This window comes from Dendrobates tinctorius, unplaced genomic scaffold, assembly GCF_039654945.1.
Source record: "Dendrobates tinctorius isolate UK_male_01 unplaced genomic scaffold, ASM3965494v1 ptg000114l, whole genome shotgun sequence".
NCBI classification, from domain to species: Eukaryota; Metazoa; Chordata; class Amphibia; order Anura; family Dendrobatidae; genus Dendrobates; species Dendrobates tinctorius.
The window spans coordinates 3,067,421-3,081,079 of NW_027361782.1; the positions used below are offsets into that span (position 1 = coordinate 3,067,421).

Sequence of the window (13,659 nt, forward strand, 5' to 3'; positions counted from 1 at the left end):
GGTGAAACTGTACCCTTTATCAACTTTCTACAATGTTGTTGAATCCATACTGTGCTTGAGAACGGCTGCCGAGCTGTTAAGCAAGCTACAGCACCTGTGGTTTGGACACATAATTTTTTCATTTTTTCAGGAATGCCGGTTAGGCCTAATTCCGGTGTCACGCTCGCACCTTGGCTGAATGGCGCGAGCCGGGGGGTTGTGGCCCCACTGTGCCACAAACCAGACTACCCTGGAAGGGGCGTGACTATGACAGCTACCTCGGTCTTCGCTGGAGCCTCTGATGGTGAGGTCAGGCTTGTGCGGCAGGTAGCTGTCGGGTACAGAGACACAGAGCAGGTAGGTGACAGCTTGGAGACACAGGACAGGCGGGCGTGGTATGAGAAGGGACAGGTAGGGACCTGTTCACACAGCAGGTGCAGGCAGGAGGGAGTGGTGTATGTTGGAACAGGATTTGGACCTGTTAACACAGGAGGTGTTGGTATGGATATAGGCAGGAGTGCGAAGTAGGCTGGGGGGCAAGGGAGCCGTGCAGGCAGAGCGGCTAGAGAGCCGTGCAGGCAGAGTGGCTAGAGAGCCGTGCAGGCAGAGCGGCTAGAGAGCCGTGCAGGCAGAGCGGCTAGGGTGCAGATGCACAGATAGAGCTGCAAGGGTGCAGATTCACAGATAGAGCTGCAAGGGTGCAGATTCACAGATAGAGCTGCAAGGGTGCAGATTCACAGACAGAGCTGCAAGGGTGCAGATTCACAGACAGGGAGGACACAAGGAAAGACACAGCAGGGAAGGAAGCCACGGACAAGGAGAAAGGGAGATTAAGGTAGGACAGAGTACAGACAAGGTACTGGAACCATGACTTAAGGACCAGGATATTCAGCCTCCTGGCTGGCGGACAGAGAAGTACTAGGCAAGGTACCAAGACACAGGAATATGCAATAAGAGCCTTCAAAGAAGCCAAGACATAGGACAGGGCCTGGCTAGCTCAGCAGCAAGGAACTGAGTTTAGACATTTCACAGGCAATGTTTCAGTGGGTGTGGCGAAACTAAATAGTCAAGGGCTCTAGGTGATTGGTCAGGGACACCCTGACTGCATAAGAACCAGAGAGTTTTGGCGCCGCCCCCCTATACACACAGTCAGGAAACATGGAGAGCAGAAGCAAGGAGCATAGGACTGGCAACAGACAGATTTCACAGCATGGCTTGAAGCAGAAAGTAAGTTGGTGTGCGGGGGATGGGAGGCCATGCAATGATGCCAGCAGGGTTGTTACATCCGGAATTGCGGTTGACCTGCACTTACTGGGAAATCATCGTTCGCGGGGAATAATTGGAATCCCAGATCCCCATTACTAACGGTGTTCAGCGGGTTTTCTGCACCTGTAAGCGACAAAAGCTGGTCCTTTCAGTGTAGCGCGCATGCCGCCCCCGACATGTAAGGGCATTATAGACCTGTTATTGCTCGATCTTGCGTGCCAGAGCCTCGCGTATCCCTCTAGTAAGCTTGACGCGTACCACGGGAGCATGCCGGAGTCTCAGTCGTTAACGGAATAAAGCTGAGAAATCGCTAGCACAACTACAAACGGACATACCACACCACACACAGAATCGACAAAGCTTTCAATGTGTGCATCTTTTATTTAGGTGGCATGGTTGTGGTTTCCCGGGTGGAGTCCAATTAAGCCACAGGCTTCACTCTGGTGGTGCCCTTTTGGACATTCCTTTAAGGTTCAGCTTTGCAATCATACTGCCCCCCGGAAACCAAACACTTTGCCTTCATGGACGCTGTTTGGAGGTTCGTGGGAATAACGCCGCCCGATCGGCAGTTGGCATAATTTATTTGTGGCAACTCCGACGGTATATGATTGTGTTCGATTTCAGAAATTTTTTTTTTGTGTGTTTGTATTTTACATTTTTATTCCAGCCTTTCTTGACTTTATAAGGGCATGACAAGCCTATATTTGTGTCTCCTCCACCTCCTCCTTTTACTCCTCCACCTCTTTTCTAAATGTAGTTGCCCTTTTCCATATGTTATTTTTGTCTTCTGAGCATTTTGTCTGCTTTGGGACACCTTTTAAGGTGTTTTGTAATTGTTTTCTATGTGTTTGTATGTGTTTGTGTTTGCCTGCCATTGTTTTCAATGGGGTTCGACGGTGTTCGTCGAACGTTCGACGAACATTCGACGAACTTGCCTCCTGTGCGACGAACCAAAACACTAGCGGGGTTGCTCAACACTACTCCTGATATATAGACGTACATTGTTAATGTTTATGCTATATATACCTGGTATCTGGTGATACTGTACCCTTTCTGCCAGTAAGTCCTCCTCCAGCCAACACTCTAAGTGTATCATTGACACCTGTAACATTGTCCCATGTGTGATTATTTCTTGCGGATCTTCTTGTTATATTGTGGTGTGATCCATCCTGAGCGTGTGAGTGTCTATGGGTTACTCCTGCACTTTAGATGTACATTTAAAAATTACCCCAACACTGTATACAGCTCTACGCTTGTGATACATTACCCATTTACTGCTTGTTATATTCTGGTCTAATCCAAACTGATCAAGTGAGAGTTATTTTCTGACTGTGGAAATAAATACTGAGATTGACAACAATGACACCTACACTGTGTACAGCTGTACTCTTGAGATCCATTACTGGTTTACGGCTTTTTAGATTGTGTTGTAATCCAATACTGAGCCTGAGAGTGTCTGTGTGTGCCTCCTCAAATATCTACGGAGATTTAGAATGTTTAAACTATACTATATGTACCTGCTATCTGATGATACTTTGTCTAATTTTTATATTCTTGTCTAATCCATACTGAGCCTGTGAGCGTCTCTGTGTGACTGATGGAATATATAGGGAGATTGACAATTATCCTTTGACTGAATAGAGCTGTACGCTTCTGATACAGTGCCATATATCTGATGTTATTTTGGGTCTATTTTCTGCAAAATTTTGAAGTTTGGTGGAAGAGGCCGCGGACGTGGGGGGGCCAGCTGGTGCTGATGGTGGTGGTGCATCTGCTGGTAGTGGCAAAAGCACAATAGCAGCTAAGGCAGGAGGTGTTGAGCCTGCGTCTGGCTCCGGAACGCCTGGAAGGCTACCTTTTCTGGGAGTAGGTTAACCCCTTTTAAAGGCATAGCATGAGGAACTGGTTTTGGCTTTCATTGCCGAAACAGACTCCTGCAAATATGCCCTCCTCTTCTGAAGTTTAAAAAAATGCAAGCACTGAGTCGTCAAGTGCTGGCTCCTGGTCAGGAAGAACCCCTCTCCTTGTGTCCTTCTCCCCAACCAAAATTGAAGGATGCGGCAGGCCACACTACAGATTACTCCAAGGAGCTGTTTTCACATACCATGCCTGGGTTATCAGGTCAAATCGTGAATTCCCAAGTCCAAGATGAATCTGACATGGAGTGTGGGTGGCCAGCCAGGGCAGTGGGGTTAATCGGTACCGGGCCGGTGTCTCACAGGGATGTGTCACGGTGGTGGTGACCCGTTCCGTGGCCCTGGGCGTCCATGCAAAGGGTTGAATTACGTTTATAGGTGAAAGATACGTGACGCCACCTGTGGTTTCTGATTAGATTGACCAGCGCTGCAGTGTCGCTTCTCTGGGACAGATGTTGTGGTGCAGCTAAGATGTAGAAGCCCTGCACAGGTAGGGCCGTAGTCGCAGGGCAGATGAAAGAATTGGTAGATGGTGTGCAGAGCCGTGCGCCAGGCGCAGGAGAAAGATGATAGACACAGTCGTGCAGTTCCTTTTCCTGTATTTGGTAAGTGCCGTCCAGGACCCAGAGTACAGATGGAGAAGGAGTTGGTCAGCCTGGAAGCCAATTTCAAATTCTCTCTCTGCAGATAGGCAGTGTGGCCTCCGTTCTAGCGCTTATCTGAGGTACTCGCAGTGCTGAGTTCAATGAAGTTCCCCCTGTTGACTCTCTTTTGGAACTTTCTCGTATGGCAGGCAGCCGTAGCCTTTTCCTTCTGGCTCCCACACGTCGATGCTACTTCCTCCGGTTTCTGCTGCAGGAACGTCAGTGTCCCTACAAACTCGGAGTCCGGAATCCAGACCATGCGCTCCAGTTAGTAGTGAGCGTTAACTCTGCTCATCCTCCAGCTCCCCTTCTCCTGTCCACACACTTACCCTTCCCTGCACAGAGTGCCCTAACTTACCTCCTCCCGACCACAGAGAGCAGCTCCTCAGCAGTCGGGTTCAGAGGTCTCCCTGCTGGCCTGGAGTGGGAAATGTGTTGTGTGTTGGTTTAACTGCTAGAGAGATACTTCTGTGCTCCCAAGCATGACATCACACTCCCTAGGAGGAAGGTAATGCCACTGTGGCGACCGTACTCCTGGGGACGCCACAAGTGCACTGATGCCCAGCCACTGCTAGATGATTCTGTTGGTACATTGACCCAGACCACTACATTCCCCTCACACTCTACACAGCCAGAATTTGACCCTGAGGAAACTCAGGTTCCCCTTCCCGCATACTATACCACCTTACACGGTGACAAAGAGGAAGGTGCAGATGGAAGTGCAGGTTCCTTGAGCAGGTGGAGGGGGCATACTCATGGGTGACGGCACTGGCATAGGGCCCCTCATAGTATGCAAAAGTGTCTCTGCCGGAGGGCCCACCCGCCGTCAGACACTTCCACCACACACCGCTGTTGTGAGTTCATTTTCCCCTTCACCATTGAGGTCTGATGAACTCCCTCTTCTGGTGAAGGAAGGTAGTGAGGCTGATTACAAAGCACCTGAGCAGAATGATGATGACTGGGTGACTGGGATTGCTGACTGGATATAAGGCAGCCGACGCCCTTCTGCCTTGTGGGTGATTACTCTGAGGGATTCTTGGAGCGCAGTCTGATTCCTGCTCCTCAAAAGCTAAGTTTTCTGCTCTAATTTTTGCATTTGTGTTTTGGTTTTGTTTTGCCTTGTTTTTCTGGATTTCTGCCTCTCCCTGCTGGGTGAGCTGAATTCCTTTTTGCTCTGTCTTCAGATAATACCTGAGTACTGATATAGTCTTTTTGAAGCCTAGCATCTTCAGGGTTTTTTTCCCTATCAGTCTGTTGGCTCTTGTTTTAGAGAGGGTTTTGGCGGATTGCAGACAGCAGCTTTTCTATTCTGTCCTATTTAGTTAGCTTGGGCCCCATCATTTGCTCAGCCTATCTTTCTATCTGTGCGAGTGTTTTTTCATCTTGCTTCACCGTCATTATATGTTGGGGGCTGCCTATTGCTTTGGGGTCTGCTCTGGGGCAGTTTAGATTTCCCTTTCTGTCTTTAGGCTATGTAGTTCTCCGGCTGTGATCGAGGGGTCTAGGGCACCGTAGGAACCCCCCACGGCTACTGCTAGTTGTTGTTGTTAGGTTCAGGGGTCTGCAATCCGATAATTGCCAACTTCTCTGGTTTTCTGGACTTAGCTAGTATTTCTGTTTTTGCCTCCTACAGTGACTCATTCATAACACACCGCCGTACTATGAGGGGCCCTGTGCCAGTGCCGTCGCCAACGAGTGGGCCCCCCCTGCTTTCTCAGGATCACAGCACTTGCAAAGTTGAAATACTTACCTCTCCCTGCTCCACCGCCATGACGTCTTCCGCGTGTCCTGACAGTGATATTTTGATCAGAGAGCGCAATGACATCACGTCTGTACGCCCTCTGCCTAAACAGCCAAGTGCAGTGAGATGGAAGATGGGGACGACGAGACTAGTACAGGGATTCCCTAGCGAGGAGACTTATTTAATTGTTTTCAATGTTGGGACACCAATTTTTGGGGCGCACTATTCTCTGGAGAATGATATATGGGGCCCATCATACACTAGAGCATTCCAAAGGTGGACATCAGACACTGGAGCAGCATTTACAGGGCCCATTATACACTAGAGCATTAGAAATGGGGCCCATTATATATTGAGCTTTATTTGGGCCCATAAGACAGTGGAGCTTCATCCATGGGGACCAACATATACTGTAGCATTATGTGGAGCTCATCATATACTGTTTCAAACATTATTCAAACATATTATATGGGACCAATGATTCTGTATGGAGAAATATATGGGCCTCATTACTCTGTATAGCGCACTATGCGGTGCCCATAATACTGTATGGCGTAATATACTGTCCGTTTTTGGAGCTATTGGAGAATATCAGTCATGAGATGTAAAAAGTGAAGTATTTTTCATTGTACTATACTGCTATTTCTCTGCCGTATCGGAGCATCATGAGTTGTGGTATGTGTTAAAGGGGCGCTGTTTGGCCCAGGGCACATGAAAACCTGGAGCCAGCCCTACCCCCCCACAACTTTAGCCTAATAACCCCCAGTTTTCAGTGCGTAACTATTATTATGAAGTAAATTAAGGTTGACAAGCTTCAGTAATAAAAATTGATGTTTTTGGCATTCAAATGGGCAACCCAACAACTCAGCCAGACACGACCAGGACTCAAAAACTAAATGTATCAAAATCAAGTTGACATATTGAAATTAGAGAGAAATTGAAAGAAATTGTTGATTAGAAAGCTTCATGACTTTCCAATATACAGTACAATAGTTCTGCAATCGGTGTTAGACGGAAGTTGATCTCGTAGAAGGCCAATAATCCAGTAACTGTTGTCTTCCCGGAAACCGTTACCTGTAGACGCGGGACATTGGAGCATGGACAAGTCGATCCAACAAGACACCCAATGTATATGCTACCAGCCAAAATTACATTCTGCATAGAAAAGTGTAAATAATGGGCAATGTTTCCTCTCGCGCTCTTCATTCTGCATCTTTCTCTCCATTGTATGAAGTTCTTCTTACCGCCGTCCCATTGTACCGCAGGTATGTGCTCACTCATTGTATAGGAAGCTTCCTTGACTCGCTGTTCACCGACATTAATGAAGTCTACCATCTCCTCTACAATATGCTGAAGGACACGGCATCCGAACCTTTCCTCCTGTCCATTCTGCAGCACTTCCTGCTCATCCGCAACGACTATTACATCAGGTAGGACTCATTGTTTCCACGTGTTCTGCAGAAATAATGTAAATTGTGAAACAAAAGTATTTCTTCATATTGCATTCCTGTCCTTGAGACACACACAGCACTATTGTCCACAGCCACGTGGAGCGGCAACATTACAGACATAGCACATGGGAAATATTCCGATAATGCAGCTTTTTATGTGTTTCATCTGAATTTCCACAAATATTTCACAGAGGTATTCGAGTTCTACTAATCAAAGAGGAACATTCATTACTACAGCCATCTTCAACCTAAATACATTTCATAGCAAAATCTGAACCCAAGAGAACAGGAGCAAGCGACCGCTGGTATATATTCACCAGGAGCTCAGGCTCCACGGTCCCTGTGTATCTTTTCACCAGGAGCTCAGGCTCCACAGCTCTGGGGTATCTATTGTACAGGAGCTCAGGCTGCACGGCCCCTGTGCATCTATTCACCGGGCTCTCAGGCTCCACAGCCCCGGTATATCTATTCACCAGGAGCACAGCCTCCACATCCCCGGCGTGTCTTCACCAGGAGCTCAGGCTTCATGGCCCCGGTGTAACTATTCCCCAGGTGCTCAGGCTCCATGGCCCTGGAATATCTGTTCACCAGGAGCTCTGGCTTCATGGCTGTGGGGTATCTATCCGACAAGAGCTCAGGCTCCACAGCCCCTGTGTATCTATTTACCAGGATCACAGGCTGCATGGTCCTGGTGTATCTATTCACCAGGAGCTCAGGCTCCACAGCCCAGATGTATCTATTCATCCTGTGCTCAGGCTCCAAGGCCCCAGTGTATCTATTCACCAGGAGCTCTGGCTCCACGACCCCAGTGTATTTATTCACCAGTCACTTAGGCTCCACTTTCCCAGTGTATCAATTCATCAAGAGCTCAGGCTCTACGGCACTGGTGTATCTATTCACCAGGAGCTCAGGCTCCACAGCCCAGATGTATCTATTCATCCGGAGCTCAGGCTCCACGGCCCCTGTGTATCTATTCACCAGGTTCTCAGGATCCACGGCCCAGATGTATCTATTCACCAGGACCTCAGGCTCTGCGGCTCCAGTGTATCTATTCATCAGGATCTCAGGCTCCACGGCCCCCGTGTATATATTCACCAGGAGCTCTGGCTTCACGGTCCTGGGGTATCTATTTACCAGGAGCTCAGGCTCCACAGCCCCAATGTATGTATTCACCAGGAGCTCAGGCTCCACGGCCCTGGTGTATCTATTCACCAGTAGCTCAGGCTCCACGGCCCCAGTGTATCTATTCACCAGGAGCACAGGCTCCGCTGACCTGGTGTATGTATTCACCAGGAGCTCAGGCTCCACGGCCCCGGTGTATCTATTCACCAGGCTCTCAGGATCCACGGCCCAGATGGATCTATTCACCAGGAGCTCAGGCTCTACGGCCCCAGTGTATCTATTCACCAGGATCTCAGGCTCCACGGCCCCCGTGTATATATTCACCAGGAGCTCAGGCTTCACGGCCCTGGGGTATCTATTCACCAGGAGCTCAGGCTCCACAGCCCCAATTTATCTATTCACCAGGAGCCCAGGCTCCACTGCCCTGGTGTATCTATTCACCAGTAGCTCAGGCTCCACGGCTCCAGTGTATCTATTCACCAGGAGCACAGGCTCAGCTGACCTGGTGTATGTATTCACCAGGAGCTCAGGCTCCACGGCCCCGATGTATCTATTCACCAGGCACTTAGGCTCCACAGTCCTGGTGTATCTATTCATCAGGCACTTAGGCTCCATTGTCCCAGTGTATCTATTCTCCAGGATCTCAGGCTCCACGGCCCCCATGTATATATTCACCAGAAGCTCTGGCTTCACGGCCCTGGGGTATCTATTCACCAGGAGCTTAGGCTCCACGGCCCCAGTGTATATATTCACCAGGAGCTCAGGCTTTACGGCTCTGGGATATCTATTGGACAGGAGCACAGGCTCCATGGCCCCTGTGTATCTATTCACCAGGCTCTCAGGCTCCATGGCCCCGGTATATCTATGCACCAGGAGAACAGGCTCCATCGCCCCGGTGTATATATTCTCCAGGAGCACAGGCTCCATGGCCCCAGTGTATCTATTCACCAGGAGTTCGGGCTCCACGGTATCGGTGTATATATTCACCAGAAGCTCAGGCTCCACAGCCCCGGTGTATCTATTCACCAGGCACTTAGGCTCCACTGTCCTGGTGTATCAACCCATCAGTTGCTCAGGCTCCATGGCCACTGCGAGTTCAGGCCCCACGGCCCCGTTGTATCTATTCAGCAGGTGTTTAGGTTCCATGGCCCTGGGGTATCTATTCACTGTCTATTTCCAGTAGTAGTAATGAGTGCAGCTCTGGAGTATAATGCAGTAAGTAACTCAGAATCCGTACAGGATAACTAATGTAATGTATGTGCTCATTGACTGCACCAGCAAAATAGTGAGTGCAGCTCTGGGGTATAATTCAAGATGTAACTCAGGATTATTAATGTAATGTATGTACACAGTGACTGCACCAGCAGAATAGCGAGTGCAGCTCTGCTCAGCTGTTGCTCATTGTGGTGATTGTGGGTGTGTTCGCTGCTGATCCTGCTGTGTGCTCCTGAACTCTGAGAAACAACACCTCTCCACCTGGGGACCTGCTCTCTGTCCTACCCAGGGAGGGAGTGGGTTTCCTGGGATAAACAATGGATCCAAGTCCCTGGCTTCTGTTTCCCGGACCAGGCCAGCAGGGGGGAGAAGAAACCAGCAACCGGCCTGCACATCAGAGGACTCGGGGGTGAGATGCTCCACCAGGAGTCGCAACAATGTGACTCCTACTCCCCCTTGGTCTGCATTGACCTAGAGAAGCTGTAAGGTTTCCAACATGGAGGAGAAGCCTGCTAGCGTGCAAGATGGCGGTCCTTCTGGAGGAAAGCTGAGTGCTCACGGAGGTGAGACTGGCCTCACTGAGGAGGGTTAGGTGCTGCAGAGACCCCAGATCTCTGTGTCCACCTATGCCTCCCAAGTCATTAGCCACCTCCATGAGTATGAAGAAGCAAGCAAGACCATCAGGAGGCTCCAGGAGGAGCTACGCTACACAACCGCCAAAGCTGCAGGTTCCTCTAAACAGAGGAAGACCCAACTCCAGGCGGAGGTAAGGAGACTGAAACATGAACTTAATGAGCTTGAAGTGAGGAAAGCTTTAATCATAGAGAAGAGTGGTCCATTCAAGGAGAAAAACTAGTGAATAAGGACAGATTTAGAGAACTGGCTGATACCAGAGAGCAAAGGCAGATGGGGATGATGATGCAGAGGAGGATGACCAGCAGAAAGCCCCACCTGGCAGCCTGCAAAGTCACCCGCAGGCCACATGCAGCGAGCTCCCTGCATAGCAGGCGACATTGACATCTGGTTGCAGTTCTGCTGGCTCTGGGGAGGACAGTGGCCAGGGAGGGGCACTAATGGCAGAGATCAAGCTCCTGGAGTTCCCAGTGTGCCTTCAGAATTTCCCTCTTGGTGACGATTTACCAGAGGAGGCACCTGGGGGCCAGAAGAAAACGGCAAAGAAGACCAAGCCAAAGTTGCAGTAAGCTATGTATATGCCCCCCTCCCTGTACTCCCTGAGTCAGCTGCAGGGTCAGCTTGCTGTATAAGCCCCATTGCCTAGCCCAGCCTGGGTTCTGCTGTGGTTCCGGTGCAAAGGTGCGGGGAGAGTACAGAGCATGGTAGTGAGGTGCAGAGCTCCGTCTTTGCTAGTAGTAGCAGGGACATAGCAGAAGGTGCATCAGCCGAGAGGCTGGACAATGAGGGCAACCCAACGGCGGGCGAACGGTCAGGCCACGATGCTTTGGTGCACTCCTCAATGGGAGGGGGAGCAGCCCAGTGTCAGAGGCAGCTCCAGTAGCCTCGGAGCCCCTGAATACTGTTGCCGCTGATCACTTAGTTCAGAAGCGGCAGCAGTGTGACGGGGTTTCCGGGGCTGGGAGTTTCAGTTCTCCCAAAGTCCTATTCTGTGTTGGCGGCACTGGTAAGCAAGATCCTGATATAAAGGAACAACGGCGCCTCACAGCGGCAAAAGATCAGCGGCAACTGGTATCAACAGTAAAGCAACAGAAAATATCAACTGATGATGCGGAGGACACACGTAAGTCCAGGGGTGACGTTGCCTCCAGTTATGTGGAGGAGACTGAGAACCTTGTGCCTGATGATGCGGAGGTCAAAATGTCACCCCCTGTTTTCACTGGTCCAGCAGGAGTGAATGTGGTGGGTGGTATGGATAAGGAAAATTCTTTGTCTAGTGATGTGGTTGCTGGTTTGGTGGAGGGTGAGGGGGTTATTGAGGTGGGTAATAGTGATACTGTTGGTGTTGATTCGGTCACTGGTCCGGTTGCCCTCCTCCCCAGGTGGTGGCAGAACCCATCAGGAGTTATGTCACTGTCACCTCCCGGGGAAGCAGGTTATCCTCCTTGTCTCGGGGCTCTGGGGATGGCGTGTTGCAGCGGTGTCTCCTTGAGGATCTAAACAAGGGGGAGAGATCGCTAATCTTAGAGGATTTAGAGGTTGATCTTTTCTTCTGGATAGAGAGGCATGGCCTCAGGGCCTTCCGAGAACAAAAAGGGGGATGCAGTTTGGTCCCTCCTGACAGCCGGCCCGGGTAGCGTGCGTAGGAATGTGGTCCGTCTTCGGTGGAGGGGCATTGATGCATGTCCTCCTAGGTCTAAGGTTGTGGAGGTCCTGCTGAAGATGGGCTTCAGGTCAATTGACATCTATGCCTTGATACATCCCTGATCCACACCTGAGTTTGATGTCCGTTTTGTTCGGCCAGAGAGGCTTGAGCTCTTCTGGTCGAATTATGATTTGGCAATAAATGAGCCCGACCAAGTCAAGAAAGTGACTGTGATGACTTGTAAAAAGTCACTTTCTTGTTAAGACATCATGACGTGGCTTGGCCGATAAGGAGAAGTGGTGGAGATGCCAAAGAAAAACCATGACGAGTTTGGTACCGGTCGGGGACCTGGACAGTTATGGTAAAACTTAAGCGTTCAGGTGATACGGTTGCCCACATTCCATCATCTGCCTTCCTGGGTAGGAATCATATCCAGGTCTTCTATCTGGGGCAACCGAAGCTCTGTCACAGGTGCGGCGACCCCACACACTTCAGTGCAAACTGCACTGTGCAGAAATGTGCATTGTGTTGGGATATCGGCCATCTTGCTGCATCTTGTGTGGAGATTAGGTGCCAGCTTTGTGGTGAGTTAGGTCACCCATTCAGCCGTTGTCCTCGCTCCTTCGCTAATGCAGTCGTGACCCAGGTGGGAGAAAGCCATGAGGCTGAATTTGCTGGGGATGGGACAAGCAGAGGTGAGGGAGCTTAGTGGTCAAGTAGGAATATCAATAAAAAGACGCGTGCCCGGCTGAGGTGTCTAGACAAGCGCAGACAGGAGAGGGACCTGGGCGAGCCCCTTGCTGCTGAGGTGGCCCCTATCCTGGACTCCAGTCCTGCTGCTGAGGCCTCGAGGGATGATTAGTTGGTTGAGGGGTTCAGGAGGATCCACAGGGAGGAAAGCGCCACTGCCTCCGAATCCTCTCATTATGAAAGTATGGAAGAGGATAATAGGCAGTGGCTAGAGGACAAGCGTAAGCTCGGCACCAAAAAGAAGAGAAAGTGTCAGGGACGCAATAGCAGTAATGCCTGCTGCGATAGTGCAGAGGTAAAGACAGAGGTTTAGGGAACGGAGGCGTAGTGTAAACTCACTCAGAGGCACGGTGGGCCGTGGGTAGGTCGCCCGGGATGAGCGCAGTCAGCCGGAGCCCAGGAGGAGAGCGCCGCTGTGGAGTGTGACATGCCGGCAGGACCTGTGGCATATGACCGCGTGTCAGCGAGGGGGCAGAGCTACCAGAAGACACCACTGGGAGCCAGCAGCAGCGCAGGTGTGCGGCGTAGGGATGAGAGATAAGTACCAGGTCAGACTAGCCAAAGGGTCATACACGGAGAGAGCGGCGTAGTACAGAGGGAATAATCAAAGAATAGTCAGGACGTAGCCAATAAGTTAGAAAACCGAGACGGGCAAACAACAGTACAAAGGACAGCAAACAGAAAACCTTAACAGGGACGGAACCAGATCAAAACCAGACAGACATACGATAATTCAGGTACGAAGCACAAGCACAACAGGGTCAGACACACTCAGCCAAGGGTCAGAGTATAAACGACAAAGATGGCCTCACAATGAGGCTATAAGAAACCTCCCAGGACCCAAAAAGAGGCCATCCGAGTTAACCCTAAAATCCCCTAATCCGAGAACCCAGAAAACCATGACAGTAAGAAGGGAGATAAAACCTTTTCTTCTGCTCTGACCAAGGTACCTAAGAAAGGAAAAACTGACTCTCCTCTGGTTGGTCTTTCTAACCGGTTCCAAGCCCTTGAGAACATCTCTTCTTCTGAGGAGGAAGCTGAGGGCGAGGTTCTGGCTTCGGCGTGGCGAGTCTCCTTCTTCTGAGAATGTAAGGTCCTTGGAGGAAGGGACTGGCCCAGAGTCCGGAGACGAGGACAATAAAAAGAAAAAACATGTGGGAATAGACACCTCTGTGTCGTTAAAGGGGGGGAAGGATTCCTCCTCTGAGGCAGAGGATAAGGGGAGTGGGAAGAAGAAAGCCATCTAACTCAATCACCAAAGTTGGCGGTACCCACTCCGTGACGCTGGCGTCCATTA

At 50.3% G+C, this 13,659-nt stretch overlaps 1 protein-coding gene across 7 annotated transcripts in view; it reads left to right on the top strand.

Annotated features, from left to right (window-relative positions):
- DIAPH2 (diaphanous related formin 2) overlaps positions 1-13,659 on the top strand; it is a 1,634,550-nt gene that overhangs the window by 392,974 nt on the left and 1,227,917 nt on the right. For all 7 annotated transcript variants that reach the window (XM_073589842.1, XM_073589844.1, XM_073589848.1 and 4 more), the window contains one exon: positions 6,860-6,976. In XM_073589842.1, coding sequence (XP_073445943.1) covers positions 6,860-6,976 — 117 coding nt within the window. The remainder of the gene's footprint in view (positions 1-6,859; positions 6,977-13,659) is intronic.